This window comes from Schistocerca gregaria, chromosome 9, assembly GCF_023897955.1.
Source record: "Schistocerca gregaria isolate iqSchGreg1 chromosome 9, iqSchGreg1.2, whole genome shotgun sequence".
Taxonomy (NCBI): Eukaryota; Metazoa; Arthropoda; class Insecta; order Orthoptera; family Acrididae; genus Schistocerca; species Schistocerca gregaria.
Window position 1 is genome coordinate 197,009,548 of NC_064928.1, and position 18,760 is coordinate 197,028,307.

The following is an 18,760-nucleotide window of genomic DNA, read 5'->3' on the forward strand; positions in this document are numbered from 1 at the left end:
TCTATCTCTTCTATCAACCCTACCTGGTGCGGATCCCACACTGCTGAGCAGTATTCAAGCACTGGGCGAACAAGCGTACTGTAACCTACTTCCTTTGTTGTCGGATTGCATTTCCTTAGGATTCTTCCAATGAATCTCAGTCTGGCATCTGCTTTACCGACGATTAACTTTATATGATCATTCCATTTTAAATCGCTCCTAATGCGTACTCCCAGATAATTTATGGAATTAACTGCTTCCAGTTGCTGACCTGCTATTTTGTAGCTAAATGATAAGGGACCTATCTTTCTATGTATTCGCATCACATTACACTTCGCTACATTGAGATTCAATTGCCATTCCGTGCACCATGCGTCAATTCGCTGCAGATCCTCCTGCATTTCAGTACAATTTTCCATTGTTGCAACCTCTCGATACACCACAGCATCATCTGCAAAAAGCCTCAGTGAACTTCTGATGTCATCCACCAGGTCATTTATGTATATTGTGAATAGCAACGGTCCTATGACACACATAATCCCAACTCAAATTGTTGGGATTACAGCTTCATAATTAATTCAACTGGGATGAGCGTAACAGATAACTCCTGTCACTTCGTTTGTACACATGTATTTACATTTAGCTGTGACGTTATCTGTACAACTGCAAAGATCGATATACGCACTAATGTAGTTGATTTAGGTTATTTACGTCACGATGGCGTAGTGTTACGTCAGTATGACGTAGGGTTCTCCTCACCTAGCCTGAAATGAATACTACCCATTTTTTTCAGACACGGACAGAGATACGGCCCTCCAGCAGGATTCGTTCTCCACCCAACACCAGCAACACCTCAGCGATATGTCAGCAACTACCAACATCAGCAATATTATACAGCTATACCGCAGAATTGCCGTCTATTGCAGACACACTGCAGCGTTGTTGACGGCAACGCCATTGCGGCCAATTACTGCCATGAAACATCGCCCATCTAAACTTAAAATTGACGGTCGTCCAATAGTTTCTATGTGATCACCGGACGAGTGTCGATCCCCTTGAAATGAAAGTAAGGTATAATGACTGCGTACTAGCACCATTCAAAGATTTCGAGACTTCCAAGTCTTCCAAGCCAATAGTTTCAGCTTCGTGCAGCGTGTTAGCTTATCCTAGCACGTACCTCGAGACCTACGAACATCGCTCTCGCGCGAATTAGCATGAAGTGCGCAGGTGCTGAACCTGTCGTTCCTGCTTACTCATTCGGGGCGTGTCGTGCGATTTGCACTCTTGCTCCAGGGATTGTTAATTCGCCAGTTACAGTCAAATGTTGAGCTGTTTCTAAATATGGTAATAATATAGTGTTACACATAATTTTTGTGAGGGTAGAACGGAAGTCATCGTGACTTTCGAAAGAACGGGAATTCATATAAAAGGATGTACAAGCAAAGGAGGGGGAATGACGGTATTTACTACAGAGATGGAGAAGTGAAGACAACAAAAGGCTAGAATGCTTTGAGCGATGGAAGAGAGGAATGTGCAGACACGTGCAAAATTACTTTATATGACGGGCATTTGAAAAGTCCGAGAGATGGCAACACCGGCGCAACTGAGGTCATATTTAGTTAGTAGCATCTTTGGAATGTAAGCACACTAAGTTTAAGCCATATTGGTCTATTTCCTTGTGTTTGGCATTCGTGTCGAAGGAAGTCGAGTGATTGTCAAAAAATGGACGAAAAAGAATGTCATGTGGTGATTAAACATTATGAAAGGCAAACCGCCTCGGGAGACCAAAGAAATGCTTGATAACACATCACAGTGACACTGTACCTTCGATTAGAACAGTTTATAAGTGGTTTCAAAATTTTCGGAGTGGCCGTACGGGCACAAGTGATGCTGGACGTTCTGCGGAGGTTACGACTCCAGAAATCACTGATGAAATCCATGATATGGTGATGTATGACAGAAGAGTTAAGGTGGGTGAGATTGCTAGTGCTGTGGGCATCTCGAATCAACGGGTACATAATATTTTGCATAAACATTTGGACATGAGAAAGCTATACGCAAGATGGGTTCCGCGATTACTCACGCTTGACGAAAAACGGAATCGTGTGAAGTGTTGCATGGACAGGTTGCAGCTGTTCAAAAAAAAATCTGCAGGACTTTATGCGTCGTTTCGTCGCTGTGGATGAAACATGGATACATTACTATACTCCTGAGGCCAAAGAACAATCTAAACAATGGTTTACCAAAGAAGAATCTGCACCAAAAAAGGCGAAGACCATTCCTTCGGCTACTATCTTTTGGGATTCGCAAGTGATAATCCTCATTGTCTATCTGGGAAAGGGCAAATCTATTACAGGTGCATATTATTCATCGTTACTGGAGCGTTTGAAAACCGAGCTGCAAGAAAAACGCTGGCGATTGAACCGCAAAAAAGTCCTTTTCCATTACGATGATGCACCAGCATACACCTCAGCAGTTGTGGTCGTGAAATTAATGGAAATAAGATTCCAATTCGTTTCACTTCCCCCCTACTCTCCAGACTTGGCGCCCTTGGACTACTATTTGTTCCCCAATTTGAAGAAATGAAGAGGTGACTGGAGCAACTGATACCTATTCTGCGAACTTGACGATTCCTATTATTCGGAAGCGATCAACAAATTACAACAGGATTGGACGAAGTATATAAGTCTAAAAGGAGACTATGTCGAAAAATAAAAAAGGTTTACCCCAAACACGTAAGTAGCTTTTATTTTTGCACGGACTTTTCAAACGCCCCACGTAGGTTACTCCCACTAGCTGAACGTACTAGGTAAGCAGACAAATTTGGGACAGCAGTTTCGTTTATTCTGTGCTACATCTTCCATATGCGTCCGTAAGTGCAATACGGTGATGCAAATAAGAACTACAGCAGCAACTAGTAAAAATGGGCTTCCGAAGTTAGGTGGGGTTATTTCTCTGACACGGACAGCAGTGGTTCAACATCGCTTGCAGGCTCAGTGTTTAACCGTACGTTTCCATCGCAGCCACGCTGCTGTGCGGGGATGACGGCGACACACACGACCGAACGAGCTCCGATAGAAGTGAACGCCAACACAAATATTTAGACACAGCCAGCCGACATAGCACACATGGCAGACGACCAGCAGAACACACGTAACCCATTATGTGTGTGTGCGCGAACGCCGTATTCAGCTGAGGTGTCGCTACTGATCCTTCTCGCAAGCGTAAATGACCCAGCCGTGACGGTATGACACTCCTGCGTCACCGCATACCAAGGGGCGTCTCCTCCTCCCCCCCCCCCTCCCCACCCCACCACGAAAAGCTTGACAAGTCGTTAAGCGTCCCACAATATATGATAAAGACATAAAATCAAATCGCGCGGCTCCCCCCGGCGAAGGTTCGAGTCCTCCCTCAGGCATGGGTGTGTGTGTGTGTATGGGTGTGTGTGTGTGTGTGTGTGTGTGTGTAAGTTAGATTAAGAAGTGTGTACGCCTAGGGACTGATGACCTCCGCAGTTTGGTCCCACAGTTACTTGCCACAAATTTCCACAAAATCAAATACTTGAAAATGACATAAAAAGGCAAAACCTCGGTTGTTCTTAAATAAACAATAAAACAGTCAAATGGCGTTGTGTTCCTTTATAAACTAATGTATGACTGTTGCTCAGCAACATCAAAAACTGTTTAAAAAGGATATAATTTGCTTACGCACTGAAGCGGCCACCACACACACACACACACACACACACACACACACACACACAAGATTATTCAGCTCACCCTACAGAAGATTTTTATTCAACCCGCAACACCTTCAAATACCACTGGATACGCTTTCGCTAGAGGCCGTACTTTGCGCATTATTCCAGAAAAACTTTCCAACAGTGACCTTCTAACTTATTTTTCTTGAACAACCAGAAAACCGTTGCCTCCAGCGAAAACGAATCCCAGTACAACCTGTAACTACATTAAAACGTCCCCTTCATTTTCCCTGTAGTACTAATAGTTCACACGTAGCCAACGAGAGACTATGAAAATCTCGCTCGTCGTTTTTGGAAAACTTCCGGGTGACATAAAACCCATGGATAGGGGTAGATGAATCGCCCTATGTATATTTATACATATTTTTATATTTAATTCATTCGTCACTGTAGCGAATTCCGGCCAGCAGTTTCATTTGAATTATGAGAAAACTTTTAATCCTGTCAGTAACTGATTGTCATTTCGAGAAAAAAGGGCCGTAGCTGTCAACGCTCTGATGTTTTACGCCATGCGACTCTAGATACGGCATTATCACTGAGACCCATTGCCCCCTATGTTTTATATAGATGTTAATGAACGGTTATTTCTTACTGTGCTGACGTACATAAGATCATGGCTGATGAGTCCAGTCACACCATGGGGAAACGAATCGCAGTCACCATGTGGGCTCACGAACGACCCCATATAGAGGAAAATCGATGACAAATATTCCGCATGATTTTCCACCCCCAAAACTTCCCCACATAAACCAACAATGTTACGGTGGGGAAAAAAACTCTCTGCAGTTCGTTGCATAAAAGATAAGCCTCACCCATGACGACCACCAACGTCTCTGGAGGCTGCAGCATCTGTTGAACTTGGCCAAAACAGTCTATTTGTAAATGATCACAGGAAATGTGGTTTCCATATTCGACGTTACAAAGACATATGAAGAATGATTTGCAGTTAAACGCATTTAAATTTTCATTCGCAAGTGAAATGGACCTAAATGACATCAGGCTTGTGGGGAAAACGTCCGAGTCTCTACCCTCTTATTTCAAAGAGGAAAGTGTTTTTCTCAGAAGACTGTGCAATACTATGAAGTCACGAATGTCGTGGGACAGCTATATAGAGATGGCGTTGGTGCCGCGTGTACACCGTATAAAAGGGCGCCGCACGGGCGGAACTGCTATTTGCATCCAGGTGACTCATGAGGACAGGATTCTGGCATTGTTATGGCGAGGAAGAAAACAAGTCAGCACATTGTTGTGCGTACAATTTTTTGAAAATTTATACAGGGAGACAGAATAAAATGGGACAAGCATTCTGTGTAATGGTTTACATCCCTTCCTGACTGTAACTGAAATTGACTGTGAGGAGAGAGAAAAAAATCGAAAACGCACATTTTCACCCAGAAGTTTTCTGCCTCGTAGTCGATTCTAACATAAAACCTGTACGATTATTCAGTTTTCAAATTTATACTGACTTTGTGAACACCCAGGGTGATCAAAAAGTCTTTTTGATCATCCGGTATATTTGGCACTGCGGAAACTTTTTGAACACCCTGTATATATATATATATATATATATATATATATATATATATATATATAACCGGGTGATCAAAAAGTCAGTATAAATTTGAAAACTGAATAATCACGGAATAATGTAGACAGAGAGCATGGCGAAAGTGGCGGCTGAGCACATGATCACCACCAAACGACGCGCGCAAGAGATCTGACACGCGTCTAGCAATATGGGGTGGTTCTAATAAAACCCCATGTCATTCCAAGCTTGTGTGTCAATTTTTACCTCTCTATCTACATTATTCCGTGGTTTATTAAGTTTTCACATTTACACTGACTTTTTGATCATCCTGTATATATAGGGGTGTTCAGAAAATGTCTCCACAGTGCCGTATGATTGTTAGCCGCGCGTGCCGTATGACTGTTCGTCTGCACAACGATACTGTAAGATTATTCTGTACCCATGCATAGGAGACTTCGTCCACCCCCGGTAGCTGAATGGTCAGCGTGATGTATTGTCAATCCTCTGGGCCCTGGTTCGATATCCGGATGGGTCGGGGAACTTTCTCCGCCCAGAGACTGGGTGTTGTGCTGTCATCGTCATCGTCATCATCATCATCATCATCATCATCATCATCATTATCATCGACTGCTGGTCGCCGAAGTGGCGTCAAAGTGAAAGACCGGCACCCGGCAAACTGTCTGCAGAGGGAGGGCCCTAGCCATACAAATAAATAGAACAACTTGTGTTACGTGAAATACCGAGCGGTTATTTTCAACAAGATGGTGCAAGCGCGCGTACGGCTCGCGTTTCAGTATCACTGGGACTTTGGCCTCCACGATCGCCTGACCTAACACCACCTGACTTTTTCTTCTGGGGTGCAGCGAAAGCAACTGTCTATAAAAACCGTCCAAAATCCATCGATGAACTAAAAACTGCATTATCCACTTTCACTACTTCTGTTACAGAAGAAATGTTACAGCTTGTGTTTGGAAACATGATTAGACGATTTGAAAGTGTCCCCCCTGTTATTGAATACACAATTCAACATTTAATATGAAAATTCGTAAGTAAAAATGAATATTCGATAAATTAATAACTTCTATTTCAGTGAGTTTCATTTCGGTATATTCACTGCGGCATACGGCACGCGCGGCTAACAACGCGGAGAGACTTTTGGAACAGAACGGTATTGGAATATACTGCAAAAACTAAGTAGGGGAAGGTGGGGCAAGACGGGGAGGTGGGGTGTGACGGGGAAGGGCTATAAGCTACAGTTAACGAGTACTGCCACCTGTGGATAGGTACACCAACATCATCAATACACAGGTCCCAGTGTGTTGACATTGCTGAACCTTAGTTTCGCGGCGGTTTCTGTGAGCTTTGCAAGGTACGTACAACTGTTATACTGATTTGCAATGTTTTACACCTTTCGGGTTCCTAGAACACGTGTTTCGTGAACATTTGTCCAGACTGTATAGATAGCACTGAATAGTACGAATTATTAACAGTAAACTGCTGTGTCTCTAGTCAATGTTAACGAAATAGTGTTCATGTAGGCGTAACATAACCTGACAGCATGGTAGGGGGGCAAGATGGGGAGCTTCCCCGTCTTGCTCCTACTATTTGTTCAACCATTACGTTCTTATCGTCTCATGTGTTTACCTCGCTGCCGGTTTTGAACACGCACATTATACGTTGAATACAATTGTAAATAGAATGGTATTCGTTATCCCAACGTTTACTAATTAATTACAAATTATGCCTTCGGCTATATGGTGAATAAAAATACACAAAAGTGCAAAGTCAGTATTCTTGCTATGCTTTAACGACTGACTATTGGAAATATGGTATTTACTATATAATATAGATTACCAGGAATGATCTGACTCAATAGTTCGTTCCACGTGTTTTATTTCAGATGGTTCGCAAGTATCGGCGACAAGCGTCTAGGCAAGATTGGTGATTGGAGTCAATGGAAGGGGCTGTAAATGCTGTTATAGAAGGGCTGCTCGACAGTTCAACGTGCCACAGACAACGATTGAACGACATGTGGCAAAGAAACGCGCTAATGCTGGCTATACAGCTGTGAAAAGGTTACACCAATCACTAGTGTGTTTACCATCTAACAGGCGTGGAAAACCCGTTGCTTTAACCGAATCTCCTTATAGGAGTGAACTATCTGAAGAAATTAAACGAAAAGGAGTCCCCAAACGTACTGCATGTAAACGAAAACTCTTCTCAAAGACGTTTAATAAACCTGGGATACCACCAAAAGGGCATAATGACAACGAAAAAGTGACGAACGTTACAGACGTCTTAACCACCTCTTCATGCTCAAGGGATAATAAATTGAGGTCGAGTGACAACGAGGAAGAGAGTGAATAAGGTTTGTACAGCTATGACTTCTCTGGAGGAGGATGGATACGGTGTATTAGCTGCGGACGCTGGGCCCACGACACTTGTGCAGGGATAGAAAGTGATGATGACGAGACTGTCCACACTTGCGTACTATGTGAAAGTAAGAGGCCTAAATAAAACGTAATACCTGATTCTACAATTCGGAGAACCATGTTTCGAAACCTTATCGTCACATGATTTCGTTTTTCCAGTCCTTATTTAAGCTTTAGGGATGAATTCATGGTAGTTCCCCATCTTACCCCGCATATGGCGCAAGACGGGGATTTTGTGGTTAATGTTTCAAATCGATATATTTCTAACTAAATGTAACACGTTTGCAGGTTTCTTTGCATGCTACTGTAATTCAATGGTTAAGTAAACAAATGATAACCAAACCTACTTGACTTTGTTTATTTTTGTCCCTTTTTTAAGGGTTTAAAGTTAGCTTCCCCATCCTGCCCCGCCTTCCCCTACATCAATCACGAACTTCACGATAGTTTTGGAAACAACTTTAAACGAATTGTCTCTTTATAAAAACAGTGTAGATCAGATAGCTAGAAAACAGGAAAGTGGGAAATACGACCGAAAATGACTGAAGAAAAGATCCAAGTTCCCGCATGTCAGTTTCCGGGCTGAAATCAGGAACATGGAGCCGACGGTATGCCGTGGAGAACCGTGAGACGTCGAGAAGGGCGGCGGTGTATTTCGGATCCGTCGCATACCTCACGGAGGCAGCGTCGCTTCCGCTTCGTCTACACACACCAAGTTCCGGAGGGTGGATGCGACACAGGCATTTCCGGACGCTGACTTATTTGTGTAGCAGATTCGACGTGACTATTTAAACCAGGGGTCTCCAAACGTTTTAGTCTGCGGACCACATAGATTCCTCCACGAAGTCATAAGGGCCAAGATCTACCTAGTGGGATTAAAGCACCCTAGCATTCCATGATCACCGTAATGTAAGGCTAAAGGAAAGATGAAATCGCAAAAATCTAAGGCTGTGGGAATAGCTAACACTGAAACAAACTACCAGTCTTATTTAATTACATAATTTTGATAGGTGGACGTACCTGACCGAATTTCTGGCATATTTTATTCTGACGAATTTCACCGACAAAAAAGTATGTAGCTGCACATTCTTCACGAAAGCGTCCTGCAAAGTTAACGAAATCTCAAAATCATTGTTAGCAACACTGTTACTACAAGACGTAACAGAGGAACAGTATGTCAAGGCATTGTTATTTCAAGCGGCGCAACAATAAGTTTACTTACGTAGTCTTGTAGTGAGTAGCAGAGCCAGGGCATATATTTGATAGTTCTTTTGCGTGACTGTGTGTATGTTGCGAGTGTCTCACGAGTTTTTTTAGTGTTTTATGCGCTGTACTAGTAGGTGTGGGACAATTCAAAGTTTGAATTCGAAGAGGCAAGGAAAATCTGAAAATCGAAATACGTAAAGAAAGTGAGGCAAGAAGCATCTTCCATAATGATTGATTACTAGGGCTAGTCGCCGAAGTGGCGTCCATTTGAAAGACTTGCACCAGACTCGTGAGCAGAATAAAATGCTAAGATTTTTTTTACTTAAAATATTTTTGCCAAACTAGTCTGTTAACCGGTTTTTTTTTTCACTATCGCGCGGAGATTGGTCTGTCTGTTTACTGTGGATAGCCACAAGTTTAACCATGACCTTCCGCTTTGTAAAGATAGAGCTCCGTCAATGTCGGGGTTATTGGTCACGATAGGCCTCGAAGCTCAATTGTTGGCAGTATAGGCACCACCTCAAATATTTGGCGGGCCGGATACCGGGGATGTCCGGCCAGCTAACGCGGGCCGGTTAGCCGGCCCTCGCGGGGCGTAGTTTGGAGACCCATGATTTAAACCATAGCTTCTACCAAGTGTCCCATGAGAGAAGCACTACATTCACCGAAACGGAAGAAAGCCAAAACGTTCACACACTCGCATACATCTACACCTGTACTCTGCAAACTATTTTCGGGTGAATGGTGGAGGGTAATTTCGGAACCGTTCCAACAGCAAGTGCGCGAGAAGAATCACTTACGAAGGCGCCGCGCCTGCACGTCATCAGCGATTTCGTCCAGATTTATGGTACATGCAGGGCTTGGGCAGAAATGAAAGTGGCATACGTGGAAACTACAGATGGCAAAATTTTACAAAAATTCTGACGCGTGTCGGGAGAGGCATGACGTATTTATGTTACCATAGTTACCGGGCAGTTGCAGGTTAACTTGATCGTTTACCTAGGTTTCAGTCGTGCGGTAGCGTTCTCGCTTCCCACGCCCGGGTTCCCGGGTTCGATTCCCGGCGGGGTCAGGGACTTTCTCTGCCTCGTGATGGCTGGGTGTTGTGTGCTGTCCTTAGGTTAGTTAGGTTTAAGTAGTTCTAAGTTCTAGGGGACTGATGACCATAGATGTTAAGTCCCATAGTGCTCAGAGCCATTTGAACCTAGGTTTCGACGTCAGTAATAACGTCCTCTTCAGAACATAAAATATTATTTAAATGTTTGCCTAAACCAAGCCATGTCCTAAGTCAACTTTATAAAACTTGATGCATAACCGTAAGGTTTTGTCACTTCTTGGATATAAGTGACAAAACCTTATCGTTATATGCGCAGTGGTTAGACACTGGACTCGCATTCGGGAGGACGACGCTTCAATCCCGCGTCCGGCCATCCTGATTTAGGTTTCTCGTGATTTTCCTAAATCACTCTAGGTAAATGCCGGGGTGGTTCCTCTGAAAGGGCACGGTCGACTTCCTTCCCCATCCTTCCCTAATCCGATGAGACCGATGACCACGCTGTCTTGTCTCCTTCCCCAAACAACCTTATGGTTATGCATCAGGTTTATAAAGTTGACTCAGGACATGGCTTGTTTTAGGCAAACATTTAAATAATATTTTATGTTCTGAAGAAGACGTTATTACTAACGTTGAAACCTAGGTAAACTCTGCAAATAGGTTTCGAAGCAGGACTGTAACTAAAGCGTCCTGGATTTGGTATTCTGTTAGTTTCATTTTGACTTTCGAACAGCGCTCGGTAGTTGCTCGCTAACAACAGGTTCCCGGCGATGTACTTAAAATCGGCCCGTCGGGAGAAAACAAGAAATGACATAGCCAGAAGACGGCATCAAAATACATTCCATTGCACAGCACCAACTATCCTCGCCAATATTTAGGGAAATGACATTCTACGCGTGGTTTGCTGCCTGACTGCTCGATGAGGGTGAGGGAGGACCTGTTATGAATACAAACCAAGTTTCCCTTCAGCAGAAACTTTAAACAAAAAATGTTCAAATGAGTGTGAAATCTTATGGGACTTAATTCTAAGGTCATCAGTCCCTAGGCTTACACACTACTTAACCTAAATTATCCTAAGGACAAACGCACGCACACACACACACACACACACACACACACACACACACACACACACACACACACACACCATGCCGGAGGGAGGACTCGAACCTCCGCTGGGACCAGCCGCACAGTCCATGACTGCAGCGCCCAAGACCGCTCGGCTAATCCTGCGCTGCTAAACTTTAGAACAACGCTGTAACAGTAAAAATGCGGTGTGAAAAATGTCGAAGCAATTTATACTTTCCCTGCTTTTAGGGTGAATGTCAACCCAGCATGTGTAAATCACCGACTGTGAAATAAAAGTGTGGAATTTTATATGCAAAATTAGGTAATTTTACCCACTTCACCGTTGTGTCCTCCATCAATGTTGCCTGGAAAGTTTGCTACACCGACTCTAGAAGCTGTCGGTCGAGGGTTTTATGAGAGGTCTCCTTCTTGCGAGAACTGCAATTCCTGACGACTCATGCAATGGATTTCAGTCGGGCGCCTGTCTTGCATACAACTGCTTTCATGCGGTAGTTCCCGTCTAATTTGTTCCGGAAGCAGTCTGATATTTTACAGGTATTTGTATTCACACTGATTTACCGCTTTTCGCGTCATCTTAGAGGGAATGGAAAGATTTAGGCGTTGGCATTTTCCGCATGCTGTTCGTGAGTGGAACATTGGGAAATAGTCAAAGTAACTGTGAGACCCTCTGCAAAACATGTGGATGTGAAACTTTTATCTATTATGGATTTGAAATTCTGCGACTGTAATGAATTAACGTTTCCATAAATAACTGCAACCAGTCGCCTTCTGTGATGCTTCCAATTTTTATTTACCACGATCAGTTTCCGATCGTTTAGCGATTCGTTACCAGATGATATACACTACTGGCCATTAAAATTGCTATACCACGAAGATGACGTGCTTCACAAGCGAAATTTAATCAACAGGAAGAAGATGCGGTGATATGCAAATGATTAGCTTTTCAGAGCATCCACACAAGGTTGGCGCCAGTGGCGACACCTACAACGTGCTGACATGAGGAAAGTTTCCAACCGATTTCTCATACACAAACACCAGTTCACCGGCGTTGCCTGGTGAGACGACGTTGTGATGCCTCGTGTAAGGAGGAGAAATGCGTACCATCACGTTTCCGACTTTGATAAAGGTCGGATTGTAGCCTATCGCGATTGCGGTTTATCGTATCGCGACACTGCTGCTCGCATTGGTCGAGATCCAATGACTGTTACCAGAATATGGAATCGGTGGGTTCAGGAGGGTAATACGGAACGCCGTGCTGGATCCCAACGGCCTCTTATCACTAGCAGTCGAGATGACGGGCATCTTATCCGCATGGCTGTAATGGATAGTGCAGCCACGTCTCGATCCCTGAGTCAACAGATGGGGACGTTTGCGAGACAACAACCATTTACACGAATAGTTCGACGACGTTTGCAGCAGCATGGGCTATCAGCTCGGAGACCATGGCTGCGGTTACCCTTGACGCTGCATCGCAGTCAGGAGCGCCTGCGATGGTGTACTCAACGACGAACCTGGGTGCACGAATGGCAAAACGTTATGTTATCGGATGAATCCAGGTTCTGTTTACAGCATCATGATGGTCGCATACGTGTTTGACGACATTGCGGTGAACACATTGGAAGCGTGTATTCATCATCGCCACACTGGCGTATCACCCGGTGTGATGGTATGGGGTGCCATTGGTTACACGTCTCGGTCACATCTTGTTCGCACTGACGGCACTTTGAACAGTGGACGTTACATTTCAGATGTGTTACAACCCGTGGCTCTGCCCTTCATTCGATCCTTGCTGGATACAGAAAATGTTCGACAGCTGCCCTGGCCAGCACATTCTCCAGAGCTCTCAACAATTGAAAACGTCTGGTCAATGGTGGCCGAGCAACTGGCTCGTCACAATACGCCAGTCACTACTCTTTATGAACTGTGGTATCAAGTTGAAGCTGCATGGGCAGCTGTACCTGTACACGCCATCCAAGCTCTGTGACTCAATGCCCGGGCGTATCGAGGCCGTTATTACGGCCAGAAAGGATCCTATGCACCCAAATTGCGTGAAAATGTAATCACATGTCAGTTCTAGTATAATACATTTGTCCAATGAATACCCGTTTATCATCTGCATCTCTTCTTGGTGTAGCAATTTTAATGGCCAGTAGTGTACATTTAATAAATGTTAAACGCACTGAAAGGGTCGCACAACTGCGGCAAGCTGTACCACGGCGTGCTGAAAAGTAAAGCCACCGAATTTTTTATGTGAAAAGTGTTAAAGCTTTTTAAATGAAACGATCTTTGTTAACATTTTTATTCTTCATGTCTACATATTTATTTCTTACAATTAGTCAGCATAGCGGCGAACACATTTCTCCCAGCGAGAGACCAGTTTATTGATATCGTCGCTGCAGAATCTTTGACTTTGTTGACGGAATGGCAACCTTACTTCTGCATGTACCGCTTCATCGCTAACGAAGTCCTCAAATGTGTTCATTAATTTCTGCAAACAAATGAAAATCGGATGGGGCCAAGTCGAGACTGTATCGAGGATGATCGATGGCACTGAAGCCAAGGCGTCGGACTGTTTAGATGTCGGAGCGCTTGTGTGTGGCTTGGCATTCTCATGCTCGCGGAGAGGCTGTTCCATGACTGGACAAATTCTGAATTCGAAACACGAGACATAACGCTATTTCTCACCTACCAAAGTAGTTACGTCACACACCGCCATCTTACACGCTACAATTCGGAGCCCTCTAGCGTCAGACGGCAGCAACTACGCAGACATGAAAAATGGTGGCGTAGAATATTAAAAGCGTTCGATTTATTTAAAAAAAGCTTTAAGAGTTTTCAGATGTAGATTCGGTGGTATTACTTTCCAGCACGCTCTCGTACAAACGAACCAAGTAAGCATTGAGGAAGTCGAGAAATATTTACATCATGAGGTCGAGTTAAAAGCCATTACTGTACGTAAAACAGGTTATATTTGCATTTTTTTTGTTTCAGTGTAATGGAGTAATTTTTCCCCGATTTCGTCAATTCGGCGGACACGGAGTTGCTTTTAATAATATTCAGTATTTTCTCCAACTACTGGAATCTGTCTGGTTAATTATCGACCGCTCCTTGCAACACTGCAGACCTTGGGACGAATAGGACGGAACGGGAAGTGCGTTCAATAGTGTTACAACAGCAACAAGTGCCCACTGTTTCACGGATTTTGCAGTGCGTTGCTGAGCAGATGAGGCACGGGTGTGGTTGCGAAAGCATGAAAAGGAGGGAAAAAAAGAGAGAGAAATAAATGGAAGAGAGAGAGAGAGAGAGAGAGAGAGAGAGAGAGAGAGAGAGGCGAGAGGCAGTGTCCGGCTGCAGCCGCCGGGCGCCGTGGTGGGGGGAATGACGCGGCAGCGCGTCGTCATGGCAACGCCCCGGTTACGTCGCCAGCGGGGTTAGATGCGAGAGCGGCAACAGCACCGCTTCCCATCCCCAGAGTACCTTCTCAGGCCTCCCAGCTATCCCGCTACATTCCTGCCTCTGGACGATTTAAATTATAGGGAACTGTAGTATTAGTACCGTTTACAACCATATTGGATGACTCCTATCAGGAGCGACTGCGCAAGCCAACTGCCTCACTGGCTACCTTGAGCCAGACAGTCTTCTGTTGATCGCGGTGCGCAACTGCCTCACTGGCTACCTTGAGCCAGACAGTCTTCTGTTGATCGCGGTGCGCTCTTATAATGAATAACGAACCGGTCCCTCAGCAACGTCTAGTCCGCACCTGTACTACTCAAGCCACCAGTGTGTGGCGGAGGGCGCTTCCCGCACAACTATTTCTGTAGTCTGCAAGCCACCGTACGGTATGTGGCGAAGGATACGTTATACCTCTACTTGTCATTTCCTCCTAGTTTTCACTTGTAAATACAACGACGGGAAAAGGAGTATCTAGAGCTTCCGTACGAGCCCTAATTTCTCTAAAGTTCGTGGCCCTTAACGAGAAACGTCCGTTGCCGGCAGAAGGACCGGTCTGCAGTTATCTTCAAATGCCACTCACCTAAATTTTCTCGACAGTGTTCCTCGGAAATGAGTATAGCGTTGCCTCTGGGGATCCCAATCTCGGTTGCCGAAGCACCTCCGTAACACTTGCGTGCTAGTCAAACCTATCGGTAACATATCTAGCAGCCCGCCTCTGAACTGCTTCTATATCTTTCTTTAATCGGACCAGGTACGGATCCAAACCACTCGACCAGTACTCATGAATGTGTCGCACTACTGTTCTATGCACGGCCTCCTTTACGGCTGATCTAAATTTTCCTAAAGTTCTACCAACAAACCGAAGCCTTCCCTGCTACCGTCCTTTCGTGCTCGTTTCGTTTCTTATCGCTTTACTGTGTTATTGCTAGCAATTAAATAGACCTTACTGCTGTAGTCTAACACTATGGCATTTCGTTTTTGCTACTCATCGCCATTAACTTACATTTTTCTACATTTGAAGCAACCTGCCAATCATGATATCAAGTAGAAATTTTGTCCAAGTCATCTTGTATACTGCTCAACGATGGCACATTTCCGTACACCAAAAAATATGGCTCTCAGCACTATGGGGCTTAACATCTGAGGTCATCAGTCCCCTAGAGCTTAGAACTACTTAAACCTAACTAACCTAAGGACATCACACACATCCATGCCAGAGGCAGGATTCGAACCTGCGACCGAAACGGTAGCGCGGTTCCAGACTGAGGCGCCTAGAACCGTTCGGCAATAATGGGCGGCTCTCCGTACACAGCAGAATTGTCAGCAAACAGCCGTATATTGCTGTTGACCCTGTCCGTCAGACCATTTATATATAAAAGAGCAACAGCTGTGCTCTCAAACTTCCCTAGATCACTCCTGACGATACGTTTGTCTCTGATGAACACTCGGTCTCGAGGGTTCTATTACTTGAAAGAGGTCTTCGAGCCACTCACTTATCTGGGAATCACTACGTTCCTCATGGTTTTACGGGGGTGAGTCAAATGAAATCCTTAAATTTCCAATAACAAATCGTAATTTCGCGCCGTTATCCTGTAAGTTGGTAAGCGTGCTACAAACAGCGTGCAGAGTGGCGTGTAGGTGGCAGCATAGTGCAGATGCAGACATACCGTCGCAGTATCAGCATAAAGATATGCCGCCCCACTTGCGATCGCGTAGTGAAGGTGTGAAACCTACTGAAATTCATCGACGAATGAAGGTTCAGTACGGCGATGCTTGCTTGTCACAGCATCAAGTCTACGAATGGAGTAGGAAGTTGCCAAATGGTGTGACTTCAGTGGAAGATGCTCTCGTCCGGGTCAGGCACAACGAGTTGTGACTCCACAGAACATTGCAGCAGTTGAAGCTTTAGTGAAGGAAAACCGCCGAGTGACACTGAATGACATTGCAGTATGTTTACAGATTAGTCATGGGTCAGCACACCGCATTGTGCATGATGTGCTCCAGTTTCACAAAGTGTCTGCAAGATGGGTGCCACGGCAGCGGACTCCTGAAATGAGAGATCGACGTGTTGACGCTTGTGAAGAACTTCTTCGGCGCTTTGAACGAGAAGGTGATGGCTTCCTTGCAAGAATCGTTACTGGAGACGAAATCTGGGTTCACTTCCACCAACTGTAAACCAATAGAGCGAGCAAGGAATGGCGCCATTCCTCAACACCTGGTTTCATGCAACAACTGGTTTCATGCTTATAACTACTTTTGTTAACATAAATTTACAACACACAACTGAGCGCCGGGTGGTTCCCAATTGTTTCTCCGACACTCAATGGCTGATCTTTTTCTTCATTCTGGGTCACTAGCAAATCTAAACATGCGAAAATCATTTCTGTATTAGTGCAGTTTTCGCAGCTGAGCAGCCACCCTCATTTGCGACGAATTCAATACACTTATTCAGAAATCTGCACTCGCATTGTACTCCTCCTCTAGGTTGTCGCACAGATGACAAAATGGTAGATATCGAAATAGACGACAGAGGGATAGAGAAACAATTAAAATCGCTCAAAAGAGGAAAGGCCGCTGGACCTGATGGGATACCAGTTCGATTTTACACAGAGTACGCGAAGGAACTTGCCCCCCTTCTTGCAGCGGTGTACCGTAGGTCTCTAGACGAGCGTAGCGTTCCAAAGGATTGGAAAAGGGCACAGGTCATCCCCGCTTTCAATAAGGGACGTCGAACAGATGTACAGAACTATAGACCTATATCTCTAACGTCGATCACTTGTAGAATTTTGGAACACGTATTATGTTCGAGTATAATGACTTTTCTGGAGACTAGTAATCTACTCTGTAGGAACAGCATGGGTTTCGAAAAAGACGGTCGTGTGAAACCCAGCTCGCGCTATTCGTCCACGAGACTCAGAGGGCCTTAGACACGCGTTCCCAGGTAGATGCCTTGTTTCTTGACTTCCGCAAGGCGTTCGATACAGTTCCCCACAGTCGTGTAATGAACAAAGTAAGAGCATATGGACTATCAGACCAATCGTGTGATTGGATTGAAGAGTTACTAGATAACAGAACGCAGCATGTCATTCTCAAAGGAGAGAAGTCTTCCGAAGTACGACTGATTTCAGGTGTGCCGCTGGGGAGTGTCATGGGACTGTTGCTGTTCACAATATACATAAATGACCTTGTGGATGACATCGGAAGTTCACTGAGGCTTTTTGCGGATGATGCTGTAGTATATCGAGAGGTTGCAACAATGAAAAATTGTACTGAAATGCAGGAGGATCTGCAGCGAACTGACGCATGGAGCAGGGAATGGCAACTGAATATCAATGTCGACAAGTGTAATGTGATGCGAATACATAGAAAGATAGGTCCCTTATCATTTAGCTACAATACAGCAGGTCAGCAATTGGAAGCAGTTAATTCCATGAATTATCTGAGAGTATGCATTAGGAGTGATTTAAAATGGAATGATCATATAAAGTTGATCGTCGGCAAAGCAGATGGAAGAATCCTAAGGAAATGCAGTCCGAAAACGAAGTACGTTACAGTACACTTGTTCGCCCACTGCTCGAATGCTGCTCAGCAGTGTGGGACCCGTACCAGATAGGGTTGATAGAAGAGACAGAGAAGATCCAACGGACAGCTGCGCGCTTCGTTACAGGATCATTTAGTAATCGCGAAACCGTTACGGAAATGATAGATAAACTGCAGTGGAAGACTCTGCAGGAGAGACGCTCAGTATCTCGGTACGGGCTTTTGTTGAAGTTTCGAGAACATACCTTCACCGAAGAGTCAAGCAGTATATTGCTCCCTCCTACGTGTATCTCGCGGGGAGACCATGAGGATGAAATGAGAGAGATTAGAGCCCGCACAGAGGCATACCGACAATCCTCCTTTCCACGTACAGTACGAGACTGGAATAGAAGGGAGAACTGATAGAGGTACCCTCCACCGCACACCGTCAGGTGGCTTGCGGAGTGTGGATGTGACGTATGTAAACACGTATCAGTGTTGTATAGTTTGGGGAAAACGTGGCGGACAGTTGAGCCGAGGTTGCAGGAGCCTTCCCGTGACCCGTGGCATAAGCACGCTGCACGCGCCTGCCCGGGAAGCAGAAGGCAGGCTCGCCAGCGGCACACGCAACGCGTGCGGAAGTTCAGCTAACAGCACCGGCTGCTCGCCGTGCCCGTCCTCATGCGGAGATTGCGTGCCGAGGTCCCACCGCTGGCGCCGACAACCGCACTGGCGCGCGGGGA

At 45.0% G+C, this 18,760-nt stretch overlaps 1 protein-coding gene across 10 annotated transcripts in view; it reads right to left on the bottom strand.

The window, feature by feature from the left end:
• LOC126291985 (rhoGEF domain-containing protein gxcI-like) overlaps window positions 1–18,760 on the bottom strand; it is a 349,921-nt gene that overhangs the window by 97,035 nt on the left and 234,126 nt on the right. Inside the window, exon 3 of one of the 10 annotated variants that reach the window (XM_049985756.1) lies at window positions 8,717–8,799. The exons of the other annotated variants lie outside the window; for them this stretch is intronic. Within the exon in view, the coding sequence (XP_049841713.1) occupies window positions 8,717–8,735 (19 nt within the window). The 5' untranslated portion in view covers window positions 8,736–8,799. The remainder of the gene's footprint in view (window positions 1–8,716; window positions 8,800–18,760) is intronic. 10 annotated transcript variants of the gene reach the window in all.